The sequence below is a fragment of the Mixophyes fleayi genome, chromosome 1 (genome assembly GCF_038048845.1).
Source record: "Mixophyes fleayi isolate aMixFle1 chromosome 1, aMixFle1.hap1, whole genome shotgun sequence".
Taxonomy (NCBI): Eukaryota; Metazoa; Chordata; class Amphibia; order Anura; family Limnodynastidae; genus Mixophyes; species Mixophyes fleayi.
In genome coordinates, this window is record NC_134402.1 from 390329276 (window position 1) to 390344733 (window position 15458).

The 15458-nt window shown below is 43.1% G+C and overlaps 1 protein-coding gene across 2 annotated transcripts in view; it reads left to right on the forward strand.

Moving 5' to 3' along the window:
* Positions 1–5807, forward strand: part of LOC142098070 (baculoviral IAP repeat-containing protein 1-like) — a 29493-nt gene extending 23686 nt beyond the window's left edge. For both annotated transcript variants that reach the window (XM_075180539.1, XM_075180548.1), the window contains 3 exons: positions 1408–1494; positions 2889–3053; positions 4717–5807. In XM_075180539.1, coding sequence (XP_075036640.1) covers positions 1408–1494; positions 2889–3053; positions 4717–5081 — 617 coding nt within the window. In that variant the 3' untranslated portion in view covers positions 5082–5807. The remainder of the gene's footprint in view (positions 1–1407; positions 1495–2888; positions 3054–4716) is intronic.
* Positions 5808–15458: the final 9651 nt, after the last annotated feature.

The following is a 15458-nucleotide window of genomic DNA, read 5'->3' on the forward strand; positions in this document are numbered from 1 at the left end:
AGATCCAAAGAGCTGTCACTCAGTGAAGCAAGCCATCATTAGGCTGAAAAATCAAAACAAACCCATCATAGAGATAGCAAAAACATTAGGTGTGGCCAAATCAACTGTTTGGAACATTCTTAAAAAGAAAGAACGCACTGAAGAGCTCAGCAACACCAAAAGACCCGGAAGACCACGGAAAACAACTGTGGTGGATGACAGAAGAATTTTTTCCCTGGTGAAGAAAAACTCCTTCACAACAGTTGGCCAAATCAAGAACACTCTCCAGGAGGTAGGTGTATATGTGTTAAAGTCAACAATCAAGAGTGAATATAGAGGGTTCACCACAAGATGTAAACCATTTGTGAGCCACAAAAACAGGAAGACCAGATTAGTGTTTGGCAAACAACATCTAAAAAAGCCACTACAGTTCTGGAACAGCATCCTATAGACAGATGAGACAAAGATCAACTTGTACCACAGTGATGGGAAGAGAAGAGTATAAAGAAGGAAAGAAGCTGCTCATGATCCAAAACATACCACCTCATCAGTGAAGCATGGTGGTGGTAGTGTCATGGCGTGGGCATGTATGGCTGCCAATGGAACTGTTTGCCTTGTATTTTTTGATGATGTGACTGCTGACAAAAGCAGCAGGATGAATTCTGAAGTGTTTTAGGCAATATTATCTGCTCATATTCAGTCAAATGCTTCTGAACTAATTGGACGGCGCTTCACAGTGCAGATGGACAATGACCCGAAGCATACTGCAAAAGCAACCAAACAGTTTTTTAGGGCTAACAAGTGGAATGTTATGCAATGGCCAAGTCAATCACCTGACCTGAATCTGATTGAGCATGTATTTCACTTGATGAAGACAAAACTGAAGGGAAAATGCCCCAAGAACAAGCAGGAACTGAAGACATTTGCAGTAGAGGCCTGGCAGAGCATCACCAGGGATGAATCCTAGGGTCTGGTGATGGCTATGCCTTCCAGACTTCAGGCTGTAATTCACTGCAAAGGATTTGCAACAAAGTATTAAAAAGTGAAAGTTTGATGTAGGATTGATTAGTTTGTCTCATTACTTTTGGTCCCTTAAAAAGTGGGAGGCACATATAGAAACTGTTGTAATTCCTACACTGTTCATCTGATTTGGATGTAAATTCCCTCAAATTAAAGCTGAAAGTCTGCAGTTAAAGCACATATTGTGTTTTTTTTATTTCAAATCCATTGTGGTGGTGTATAGAGCTCAAAATATAAGAATTGTGTCGATGCCCCAATAGTTATGGACTTGACTGTATGTATGGTAGGTGTGTGTTCACATAAGGGGGGATGAGGACCAGACTTACTGGTATACTCACTAGTAACGTGAATGCTCTTTATGATGCAGAGTGTGTTTTGTACTAATTGTTCTTGTATGTTCCCTGACAGCTCAAGCATTAAAGGATTTTACATCTTTGAAATTTCTAAACTTGAACAAACAAAAGATAACTGGACAAGATATTTCAAAGGCTTTTGGTAAAACACAGTCTATATAGATATTATTATAATTTTTATGTTTTGTTAATTTATTATAAGCTTGAAATGTTTTATTTAATAAATAAATTGTAATTTCATCGTGTTAAAAGGTGGTTGTGTGAATACGACATTAGTTGAAGAACAGCCTAGTTACATTACTAACAGTATTGAGGCAAAGATGTTTAACAGGGTAAGAAAACCCACGGAAGAGGGAGAGGGGACACCAGAATTATTGATGATCTAGGTTCATTAGAGGCAAGGTCAAGAGTGTTGTGCTATAGTTCAATGCCTAAAATATAAATTCATGCATTTGATCTTAAAAATCCAAAGATAGGTCTCTAAGGGTTGCCTACGTACCAGGCTGACATCAGGTATATATTAAAAGTACTTGTGTCCAAGTCTGCATATGAGGCTTTCAAAACTTATGGCTGTGTAAAGATTCAGTGCAGGTGTATCAGCCTCAATATGTATAGTTTGGAGCAGTAACATAACAAAAATACAAAACATATACAGTACAGTTTTTGATGGAAGACATATCAGTCAAGAGCAGTTGTGGCTTTTACATTCTTTTTGTAATATTGTAAAAAAAAATACAAAAAGCAAAACATTCAATGTGTGCTATTGTTGTCTACAAATGGGTAATGTTACACTTAATTTATTAATGCCATATTACAATGTTTTGAATCCATTGGTGACAGACTACAGAGGCTGATAAATGCTATTTCCATGTCACATAAGAAGGAGTTTGAGGTACTTCAGCTCCTAAATGTCTGTGTTTTCTATTATATTCAATGTTTCACACTAGCTTATTGTAGATCAAATGGAAAATATGTGGTCTATTGGCTAAGGTCAATTTTAATTTCCATTTGTAAAAAAAAACAGCTTCTTAGGAAGAAAAAAATAATTTTTGTAATATAGACAAAATATCTACCGCATGTTTAATTTGACTAAATGATGTGTCGAGCCTTATTTTTTCAGTAATATTTAGATCTACATTTGTTACGTCAGGGGTGTGTTCCAACTTAAAGTAATAATGCTTATAACCTTGGCAAACACAAAAAGATCTATCCAGTGTTGTGTACTCAAAGACAATACAAGCAATTGTCAGTAACACATTTTGTCAGTCAATCAAACATTTGCTATAATTTGTGTAGTCTGATTGGTCGCTATGGTTCTTGCACGTTTTCTACTTTGTTACCCCTTCGAATCTTATTACTATTTTCTTAGGACTATGATTTTAGGACAGGTTTGCCAACCACCTGCAGTAGCAATAGAGACTAAACAAATATTAAATGTAATAGGAATGTAGACTAAGGAAATGTTAAACTAGTACTGGAATAAAGTTACAAGAACTTCATACAGAAAAAATAAATAAAAATATATTTTCTCCACAGCTACTGCATTAGGTTCTCTCATTCACCTAGAGAAGCTATGGCTGCCAGTGGGAGAAGGAATGACTCATGCTGCTAAACTGATTATTGAACAGTTTCAGAACCTTCCTAATCTCCAGTTCCTCAAAATGACAGATATATTAGATGATGAGAGTATTCTGCTGTTAGGTAAGTCATGATTTTCATCGGAAATATCAAGCAGGATCATCTATGGCCTTATTCCTGCTTACCTTAAAAGGTTAGGCCACCTTTAAGAATTTATACTTCCTTATATTACGTTGCAGTTGGTAGTATTTCTGATATTTTGTAGCAGCCACAAGATGTCTTTGCACACTGTACTTACACCATGTACCACCACCCACAGATCCAATAATATCCTGCAGAACCCAACACTCCAACAACATGGAATACATTTCTTTACAAAAGAACTCATGGATAAACCTGGGTATTTTATTTTAAAATGGAATCCCCAAAATGACCTGGGCTGGCCAAGTCAAGATGTCAGTGTTGTGTGTGTGTGTGTAGGTAGAGGAATGGGGGGGGGGGGGGGGGGGCACAGTTTAAACACGAGAGTCATAGCGGTCTTGGGCTGGGATCTAAGTCTTGTGAAAGTCAAGAATGAGCCTGCTAATGTGAAAAGGCTCCCATAGGACCAAGTTGATGGTGGTGAATGAAGCAGACACATAATGCTGTCTACACAAGACCAGGGCAAGTAGCGTATAAAAATACTGCTCCTGCCAAAAGCATCTAATATGAGACCTGCATAGATCGCATACAGAGCCCTGCCCCTGGTGAAGCCTGCTGTCACGGTTTCTGAAACTGAGATGGTTGACTTCTGGTATTGACGCTACCCTACAGTGAGGTGCGCCTCCGGTCTTCTCTAGGGACCCCCGCAAGGGAGTTTGGGTTTTGCTGTGGGAGACACGCAGGACGCGGTCCTCAGAGAGAGTTTCCAGCAAAGCAATAGATAGAAGGATGGTCTGGTGATCCGGGACAAACCGTGCGTCAGAAACAACACAGGGCTGATCCAAAAGCGAGGTCAGGCAAGCCGGGTCAGACACAGAAATTCGTATAATGCCAATTGAGGTAAACTGAAGCAAGATCACTGGTAAATCAGAACTAAGCAAATAGGGATGAGCAGGAGCGAGGTCACAAAGAAGTCGAGGTCAAACACTGGTGTCAAATGTAGAAAATCAATAGGTAGCTCTGGAGTATGGGGACCCAATACTCTGGCAGCCTATGGTACCAGAGCCGAGTATAAATAGAAGAGTGAAGGTCACCGATGGCAGAGACGCAATTGACCGCCTAGCGGTCACTTGCATAGCAACAGGAGTGTTGCCTAGCAACAGGACACGCATGCTCAGAGGTAAGTTTATGATGACCAGGAGAAGTTGCTTGGCAACCAGACTCAGCTGCATCACAGGAGGCAGGCGTCCATCCCTGTGAGGAAGCAGAGACACAGGGACAGTGCTTCATACGAGAGAGAGAAAGAGTAAATTCATGTTTTAGGGGCTGAAAGGATAACTATTTTGTAGAAAGCTGAAGCATTGTTGTAACAAAGTAAAATATTGCAGTAGTCTCTGCTACCCAATAAGTTTTTTGTGGCAAATAGGAAATGGGAATGTGAGAGCCCAAACTACTATATTTTCAAGCTCTGTTGCTACATGCACACTGATATCTCCATATAGCATTAAGTAACTTTTAATATATGCTTATTCTTCCACTATATTATCATATGAAAGATATAACACACTTTTTAAAGCCAGTTACTTTGCAAACAGAAAACAGGGAACCTGCCCTCAAAATTTAACAATGTATTTTATATTCACAGCTGAAGCAACAAACAGCAGCTACTTGAAAAACCTTCAACAACTCGAGCTACAAGTCAATGCCAATATATCTGAATCTGGATGGACAACATTTTTTGAGAGAGCAGGAAATATGCAGGAGTTAAATCACCTGGATATAAGTCGGTTATATACTCAACAAATAAAGTCTCACGGCAGCACAGTCACATCATTTGTACGATTTGTGTCCAGACTTCCCAGTCTGGTGACTATACTCATGTATGGATGGCTGCTTGATAAAGATGATTTCAACATGTTCAATACAATGAAACAGAATCACCCTCAATCCAAGAGTTTAAACATTGCGTGGCAGTGGTACTTGTTGAGCTCACCAATCATTGAGGATTAAAGGCATTCAAGACGCTTGCACTTTTTAACAGAACAATATTAAGTTTATTGGATGTCATAAAACAACATATGGACTATATGCTCTATATAAATAGCTGATGATAGCTGATGAAGATAGCTGATATGGACCACAGCACACTGTTTAATGGCAGAATGGTAGAAGGCATAGAAAGCCACTAAGCTTCCATTCTTCCATTGTTATGAGTCAGGCAATTAGTCATCTTAGAAGATACATTCTCTGTATAGAAGTTGTGGTTGGCAATCTCGGCACATGTCTAAGAGAGTGCTGTTTGGGTGCAGCTTTGAAAACATTTTGGGGCTGATTTATCTTTGTACGTAAAACTATTTTGCATGAAATAGCTCTGCGCTAGCTCCAAAATGGACCTTACGCCAATAAACTCAATTCCATGCAATTCATGTTGGAATGCAAATGACACTTACGACTGCCTATGACTTGAAGGGTGGAAAGGGAGAGGGAAGGGGTGGATAAACATAGGCAATGTACAGTAAGGGCGTGCCAATGCAGTTGCGGCCAATTCAAGTCCTGGGTTTCTTGTATGTACTTTTTTTAGCCATATCACTTGCACCAACTACAGGGCAAGTGTAAGTTCCTACTGATAGTGGTGACTGCATCATATTGTAAACTATAAGCTATATATATGCATGCCACTATATAGCAAAGAACATTTGTATGCAAGTACGAGAGAAAATAAAAATGCAGGTGCTATCATATGAATTCATTTCAGTGGGGGGTGGCTTCTAAATTTGACACTCCACTGTACTATAAATATACATATAAGAGACATGGATATCATAAAAGGGGTGACAGCGAAGATACTTTAAGAGCATAGATGTAGACATGGGGGACACAAGAAGATAAAAATAGACCAAACAATGAAGATTGAGTAGACTGGAAAATACAGACTTCATGGGGAAAAAACAGCCAAGTTAAACCTTAGGAGTAAAGTATAACCGCTATATTTTTGTCTCTGATACATCTATACTTTACGAAACTATTATGCTTATGATTTACTACTGTTTTTTATTGGTATGATTTTTAGTAACACATATTACTACCCATTTAGATGTAGATTTATCAAATCATCTAAAAAAGGAAAGTGGAGATGTTTCCCATAGAAACCAATCAGCTCCTAGATAATTTGTAAACAGAAAACTTTTAATTAATTTATCTTGTACAATCTAGGAAATAATAGAGAGAACCTGATTGATTGTTGTGAGCAACACTTCCACTTTTCCTTTTTAGAAGGATTGATAAACCCCTTAATTCAATGGTGGGCAACAGTTGCTAGCAGGGCCTGATTAAGGGTTCAGGCTGCCCTAGGCTAATACGCTCATAGCACCCTACACATTCTATCCTAGTCTAATACTTGGTAGGTAAAAACAAAATTGAACTTAATATAAAATGCTTCTTCCTTTACCCCCACCAATATTTAGGTTCCCGTGATTTTGGAACTCAGCTCGCTTAAAACTCCTGTAGGCTGCAGTCTAGTCAGCCTATTGGATAATCAGGCCCTGTGCCCTAGGCCAGCATGTGGGCTAGGGCACAGGGCCTGAGACTCCACTTCCGGCCCCCAGCTCTATCCTGCTTTATTGTCACATTAGTTTATTGTAGCTTGTAACACTTCTTTAAAATGCCTGCTGATTTATTATTACACAGAGGTGTTTCTCGCTTTGATTAAATGTACTGGTTTAACTTAATACTGAGATTAAGGGTACTGTGTGGCCTTTGAAGATTAGAGGACTGCACCATGTGGCTCCCGAAGTGTATTAGGATGACCATTACTGCCTTAATCTGTGGTTCTCACTAACCCCTGCTTTTATCCCACATCAGGATTTACTGTAATCTAAATATGTTTAATTAATAAATAAAAAGCTTAATAACATTTTTAACAGTGAGGTGGTAATAAAACTATGTGATACAACACAGTTATTTTAAATATGTTATACACTATATGGACAAAAGTATTTGCACGCTTGACCATTACACCTGTTGCACCAGTTACCTTTAAGGGATCAGATGTGCAATATTGTCTATTAGATATATGGTATGCTTACCCTCTAACTATTTGTTTGTTTAAGAAGTTTATGACTATCTTTTTAGTGTGTATGATTAGTGGGGGGTTAATTCAAGAAAGTGATTGCCTGGAACCTGACCCTATTTAACCATCAGTCAGAGGCTGTTTTAGCCAGAGTGGATTTATTCTAGGTGTGGATTTGTTACAAGGGTATTAACAAATTTAGATAGCATAGTAAGAGTTCCACAAGAGGAGAACAGTAGGGGAACGTTCTACCTGGAAACACTGCTACATGAGGATAGCATTCAACAATCATCCCTTTACAATGCAGCGCCGCTTGAAATTTAATCGCCGAACACGCTGAACACGCGGGTGTTGAAGAACCCGCACGTTCATACATTTACCTCCTGATATCTTCCACCTCATGCACCTGCATTGTGCACTGCCTGGACACACCCTGCTGATCTGTTTCTCCGCCTTATTTTTTGCTGTTGCAGTTTTATTAAGACTTGTTGGTTTCACATATGCTGTTGCTTGTATTCCCACCTTCAAGCCACACTTGCTTCTCCACTTACTCTGAATCTTTAACTGGCTCCCCCCTTGCCTGTGGTCTTATACAGCCACCTCAGTGCACCTTGCATTATGCCTTATGTTATATAATCCCTCTCTACTCCTGCCTAATGTCACTGTCTAATCTAACTGTATTTTACTCACCCATCTGGTATCTCTATTATCCTAACTGCTTCCTATTCCTTTGATGATCCTTTCAAGTCCTTTCTTGCTATTCTATCTCCTATTACCACTGCAGTCTCTCGCTTTACTCACCTTTCTTGTTCTCACCATTTCCTCACCTTACTGTCTGTTCCACACTTATCTCTAGCATTATTATTTTTTGCCCCTCTCTAACTTCTGTCCTCTCCCTCCATCCCCATTTCCCTTTTAAAACCTTCCTATAATCTTCCTCCCTATACCTCTCCTCTCTTCTCTGCTTCTGTGCATCTGATCTAACTCACTGCCCCTCCACCATCTTTCCTCCTCTCCACCTTTCCCTCATAGCTGCTCCTCTCTCAGCATCATTCTATTACTACCTGCCTCCTCCCCCTTTTTGCCCCCCAGAAATCTATTCCCTCACATCGCTCCTTCCTTCTTCTGCCTCTCCTATTAATAACCCCTCTAATCAGCCTCATCACACCTCCCTTTCCCCTACCCCGTCGTCCCATGCCTGCTGACTGGTTCCTTCCTATTTCAGTTTCTCATCCATATCCAACCCGTTCTCCCTGTCATGCCACTCCCTCAATATCCTAAACACCCTTGCAGTCCAGCAACCCTAACAACCTCATCCACATCTCTCCTCTTCCATCTCTTCCTCTATCCTTTTCTCTCTGAAATGCCAGGTCAGTCTGTAACAAATTGACCTCTGTCCATGTTCTCTTTATCTCTAGATCAGGCCTGTCTAACCTGCGGCCCTCCAGGTGTTGTGAAACTACAAGCCCCAGCATGCTTTGCCAGTAGACAACCTGTCGATAGCTGGAAGGGCATGCTGGGACTTGTAGTTTCACAACATCTGGAGAGCCGCAGGTTGGACAGGCCTGCTCTAGATCTTTCAAACTGCTTGCCATCACTGAAACATGGCTATCCCCTGAGGACACTACCTCTCCAGATGCTCTCTCTTCAGGGGTGTGTCCTGCTCCCACACACCCAGACCTGGGGACTGGCAAGATGGTGACATTCTCTCCCCCTGCTGCTCTTCTGGGTTCTTCTCCCTGAACCTTCCCTCTCTCCTCCTTTGAGGTACATGCCATCCTCCTCTTCCACCCAGCCCACCTCCGTGTTGCTGTTATCTGCCGTCCTCCTGTTCTTGTCTCTTAATTTCTTGATCACTTTTCCACCTGGTTTCTTCACATTCTCTCCTCTGACCTTCCCTCCCTCATCTTTGGGGACTTTAATATCCCTACTGACAATCTCTCAGTCCCTGCAGCTTTCAAGATTCTCTCCCTCTCCTGCTTCCTTGGTCGCAGTGGAAAGTCCCTCGATCTGGTCTTTTCACACTTCGGTACTGTCTCCAACCTCATTAAGTTACCTTATTCTCACTTGGACCACCATCTCCTCTCTTTTAGCATCTCTCCACCCTTCTCACCTTCCGAATCCGCTAAGGTTACTCTAACCAGATGTAAACGTGACACAGTTGATCCTACCACAATCTCCTCCTCCCTGGTCTCACTTCTCTCCCCATCGCCTCTCTTTCTTGCCTCAATGAGGCTGTCTCCTTCTATAATCACACCCTTACCACTGCACTTGGCTCTGTCGCCCCGGCTGTCACCATCAAGCTTCATCTGTCTCCGCCTCAACCATTACCAGTTATTACCAGGCACTCAAAACTTACCAGTTCTCTTCAAAAATGTTCCTGCAGGGCAGAATGGCTCTGGAGAAAATCATGCACTCATGCTGACTTCCTCCACTTCAGGTCTATACTTGCCTATTACAGTTCGGCCTTATCACTCTCTAAGCAATCCTTCTTTAAGGCTCTCATTTCCTCCCAATCCTCCAACTCCCGTTGCATTTTTGTCAACTTCAACTCTCTCCTCTCCCCTCCCCTTCTCCCACTCCCTCTGAGTTCTCTGCTTTCTATTTTGCTACCCACTTCCTCTGCAAAATTGAGTCAATTCGTCATGACTTCTCCCAGCAGTCACTTTTTGCCTCACCCTCTCTTTCCTCCCTGCCCACTCTTTCCCACCCTGCTCTGTGGATGCTATCTCCTTCCCCGCTTGCTAGCCCACCCTCCTTCTCTTCCTTCGCTCTGGTATCTGCAGATGAAGTCTGCACCCTTTTCCCCTGCTCACCCCCCTCCACCTGCTGTAACGCTTCGGTCCCACAAGTAGTACCTGTCCCGTTACCTGCATTTCATTTATCTGGAAACTGCCATGTTCCAGCATCAGACTAACTTCATTCATTCATCTATATTCAGATCTGTGCAAGTGCAAGCCTATTGCACTTCAGGACGTCCTCCCTCTTTTTCATTGGCTAAGCACTTCTGGAGCACTATTTAAACCTCATGCATTCACCTGTCTGATGCCTGTTCTTAAAGCTCACTTCCTGCAGCCTGTGGTTCTGGTTCCTGTTCTCCTTGTGGTTTGCCTGTGTTCCAGTCTGCTCGCAGTCTCCTGCTGTGTTGAACTATTGCTGCTACCATCTCCAGTGTACTTCATCGCGACAGCTTCAGTTCTCTCATCGCTAGCAGTCAGAGCTGCTACTACACCTGTGACTCATCAGCTGTTACTACGGGTAACCTCTGTTACTTCAGTTTGCTCTCAGTCTCCTACTGTGTTGAACTATTGCTGCTCCAGCACTGCTGCTACCATCTCCAGTGTACTTCATCGCGCCAGCTTCAGCTCTCTCATCGCTACCACTCAAAGCTGCTACTACACCTGTGACTCATAAGCTGTTACTACGAGTTACCCCCACTACTTCAGTCTGCTCTCAAGTCTCCGGCTGTGTTAAACTATCGCTGCTCCAGTACCGATATTACCATCTCAACTGTACTTCATCGTGACAGCTCCAGTTCTCTCACCGCCACCACTCAGAGCCGCTATTACTACTGTGACTCATCGGCTGTTACAACGAGTTACCTTCACCACGTCAGTTTACTCTCAGTATCCTGCTGTACTGAACTATTGCTGCTGTACTTCTATACCATCTCTGATGTACTTCATTGTGACAGCTCCAGTTCTCTAACCGCTATCACTGTGAGCCGCAACTGCCTTGGTGACTCATTGGCTGTTCTCCCTCAGCTACCTCTGCTTTCCCGTGTGTGCTCAGCATACTCCAGTTCTGTACTACCGCTGTTCCAGTATCTCTACCAATCACCATTGGATACACCATTGTGACAGCCTCTGCTTTTCCTCGTTGTACCACAGGACATCTATTCTCCTTGTGCCTCATTTGTTTCTACTCGTGTTTCCTGGCTCCTCCACACCATTCTGCTGTTCACCCACTCACAGGACCGCCACCTGCAGGTTTGGTGCCGCTAAATCCATACTTCCTTGCGGGGGTTCCTGGTGAAAACCACCTGCCTGTTAGACTCCGCGCCTGTGGGTGGGCTAAGCCATGTCCAGCAGAGCATAGGGATCAATTTCCCATAAGCCAACCATGACACCTGCCCACAGGACCCCATCTACTCTCACTTCCTCCGTTCCCTCTCTCGAAGCCTGCTCCCACCTTGCCCACCTCCTCAACCTATCCCTCTCCTCAGAAATCTTCCCCTGCTCCTTTGAACATTCTCTTGTCTCTCCAATACTTAAGAAGCCATCCTTTGACCTTGCCTCTTTCGCTAATTACAAACCTATTTTGCGTCTTCCTTTTGCCTCCAAACATCTCGATCAGGTTGTCTACAACACTCTCACCTCCTTTCACGCTTCTCACTCACTCCGTTTACCCACTCAAATTCAGTTTTTAACCTCTCCACTCCACCAAAACTGTCCTCATTAGGGTCACTAATGACCTTGTCTTCGCTAAATCCAAAAGACACTTCATCCTTCTTATCCTTCTTGACCTCTCTGATGCCTTCGATACCATTGAGCACACACTCTTTTTGCAAACTATCGGCCTCTGTAACACTGTCCTCTTACTTCACCAACCGCTCCTTCTCAGTCTCTACACCTAACTCCACACCCCCCTTCTTCCCTTACCTGTCAACGTTCTCCAAAGGTCTGTTCTTGGCTTTTCTCCCTCTACACATCCTCCCTTGGTGTCATCGTCCACCCTTTTGGCCTCCAGTACAAACTCTATGCTTATGATACACAAATTTATCTTACATCCCCTGACATCTCCCCTTCCCTTTTGTCTTGTGTCTCCTGCTGTCTCTCGGCCATTTCATCTTGGATGTCCCAGCACTTTCATAAGCACTTTCATAAGCTCAATATTTCCAAGACGGAACTTTTCATCTTCCCCCCTTCCAAGGCTCTCCCACCTCCCCCCTCTCTATTTCTGTTAATAACACTACCGTTCTTTCTGTGCCTCAAGTCCAATGCCTTGGGGTCGTCCTTGATTCCTCCCCCTCCTCAAAATCCTGCTACTTTAACCTTCGGAAAATATTTAAGATAAGGCCCTTACTCACCACGGAAACCAACAAAACCCTTATTCAATCTCTGTTAATCTTTCGCTTTGACTACTGTAACCTCTTTCTCTCTGACCTAATAGACTCTCACCTTGACCCTCTTAAGTCCTTCCTTAATGCTAATGCCAACCTTATTTTTCTATTCCACCGCTCTATCTCTGCTGTCTCACTCTATCAGTCCCTACATTGGCTCCCCATGGTCCTCAGAATTAAATTTAAACTTTGTACCCTCACTTTCAAAGCTCTTAATCAATCCCCCCCAACATCTCCAACATCATCTCTATCTACACTCCTCGCCACCCTCTCCGCTCTGTCATTGACTGCCAACTCACTGCTTCACTGATCACCTCTTCCCACTCCCTCCACCAGGACTTTTCCCGGGCTGCTCCCCGGCTGTGGAGCGATCTTCCATGTTCTATCAGGTTAGCCTCTACTCTCAAAGGCTTCAAGCGTGCCCTTAAGACTCCTTGGGGTAAATGTATCAAAGTGCGAGTTTGCCAGCATGTTTAAATTGCGGCAAATCGCGGGTGTTTACCCGCGAGTTTTGAAAAAAAAACCTGAAATGTATCAAGCTGCGATTTTGACACTGAAGTTCAAAATCGCTGGTCATCTCTGGCGATTTTGTGCGATGTAAACACTCCCAAGATTAGCTAACTCTCCTGTGTTTGGCAAACTCTCCTGTGTTGTAACAGTGAGTTGTAAACACATCATTGTTACACTGCCCCTGTCATACAGCTGCCGGAGCTCTGGCAGCTGTAAAAACTGTAAAGAATAGTTCAAAGTGAAAAAAAAAAAGCGTGGGGTCCCCCCGCTATTCAGGCTTAACCCTAGTGCTGCCTGACTAGTGCTGGTCCCGTGAAAATTGGGGAAAAATTTTGCGTGGGGTCCCCCCGATTTTCACTTTACTAGCACTAGGCAAACCAGCCAGGGTTGGCGGCACTATAGCAGGGGGACACCCGGTAGGGGTCCCCCTGCCATAATGACTAACCAACCCTAGGATGTTCAGTGCTGGACTGGATTCCCTAGGGAGTGGGGTCCGCCGAAAAAAATGAGCGCCCCCCCCCCCCTTCCTAGTACCAGACCTCCTACCTGGGCGAAGTGAAGAAGATATTATTCAAGCCAGGACATTTTGGATGTATAATTATTAAGGGACTGGGGCAAGCACGGACCTTTTGGAGAAGAAAGAAGACATCTTTGGTGAGTATTTGGGGTGTTTTTATTTTTAATAAATAGATGTGGTTTAAATGAGGGTGGTAAGTGTGTTTATTGTGGGGTTTTTATTTTTAATAAATATGTGTGGTTTTTACTAGGGTGTTGTTGTTTATTTAACTTTTTTTTTGTGGAACTACAGGTCCCAGCAAGCCAGGGATGTCAGGGCATGTTGGCACTTGTGGTTCTCCAAGTGCCAACATGCCCTGGCTGCCGTGGGTATGCTGGTGCTTGTAGTTATACAAGCAGCAGCATGGCCACACTGTTTTTGGCATCCTGGCTGGCTGGGACTTGTAGTTCCACAAAACAAAATGGCGTCTGTTTATTTTTTCAATCTTTATCGCCGTATTACCTTACTACCCACAGCCCAGGGGTAGTAGGAAGAGCCCTAGTGCTATCAGCACTGGGCTGGTTCTTTCTAGGTGGGGGGCCTGCTCGTTTTTTTCAGTGGACCCCACTCTCTAGGGAATCCAGCCCAGGGCTGAACAGTCTAGGGTTGGTTAGTCATTATGGCAGGGGGACCCCTGCCGTGTGTCCCCCTGCGATAGTGCCTCCAACCCTGGCTGGTTTGCCTAGTGCTGGTAAAGTGAAAATTGGGGGGACCCCATGCAAAATTTTTCCCCGATTTTCACGGGATCAGCACTAGTCAGGCAGCACTAGGGTTAAGCATGAATACCGGGGGGACCCCACGCTTTGTTTTTTTTTTTTTCAACTTTTATCTTTTCTTTACAGTTTTAACACTGCCAGAGCAGTGTAACAGTTAGAGATGAGCGGGCTCGGATATCTGAAATCCGAGCCCACCCGAACGTTGCCGATCCGAGCCGGATCCGAGACAGATCCGGGTATTCACGCCAATTGCAAAACTGAAACCGAGGCTCTGAGTCATAATCCCGCTGTCGGATCTCGCGATACTCGGATCCTATAAATTCACCGCTAGTCGCCGCCATCTTCACTCGGACATTGATCAGGGTAGAGGGAGGTTGTGTTAGGTGGTCCTCTGTCCTGCTATATCTCGTGCTGTGCTGTGCTGTGCTGTTCAGTTCTGTGCTGTGCTGTGCTGTGTTCTGCTCAGTCCAGTAGTGCTGTGTCCTGTGCTCTGTCCTTCTGAGTTCAGTGGTGCTGCTGGTTCCTGTGCTGTGTCCTGTTCAGTCCAGTGGTGCTGTGTCCTGTGCTCTGTCCTTCTAAGGGCATTGTAATTTCCCCATTATTCCCAAGTTAAAAAAAAATTAAAAAAAGTTATAAAAAAAAAAAAAAAAGTAATTATAAAAAAAAAAAATTAAAAAAAATATCCAAAAACAATCCTGCAGTATAAGTCCATTGGTACTGCAATATTACAAAATTCACTGATTCTGCAGTATAATTCCAGTGGTGCTGCTATATTACAAAGTTCACTGATTCAGCAGTATAAGTCCAGTGGTACTGCTATTACAAAGTTCACTGATTCAGCAGTATAATTCCAGTGGTACTGATATATTACAAAGTTCACTGATTCAGCAGTATAAGTCCAGTGGTACTGCTATATTACAAAGTTCACTGATTCAGCAGTATAAGTCCAGTGGTAATGCTATATTACAAAGTTCACTGATTCAGCAGTATAAGTCCAGTGGTACTCTCCTGTGTGGCTTAGGGGTACGCTCTCTTGTGCTACATATAATCACATAAGTTATAAACACTACACTTGAAAGCTTGAGCCTTTAATAGAAAAAGTCACTCTTCATTGCACGAATATTTGCAACAGCGACAATTTTTTGGTTAACAAAGTCAACAAATAACACTTCGACCCTGTCTGTCTTTCACATACTTGATGGGATCTCAATGATTAATGCTCTGTACCATGGTCGTCTAAAACAAGAGTTATTGACGTGCTATAACTACTGTAGTTTTTATAAATTATAAACACTACACTTGAAAGTTGGAGGAGGTATTGTGGCCACGGTACCAAATTGGGTACCGGGACCACTGCACTATGCAGTCCAGAAAGCTACCTCGGTGAAACGTTTTGGACTAAAAACAATATTGT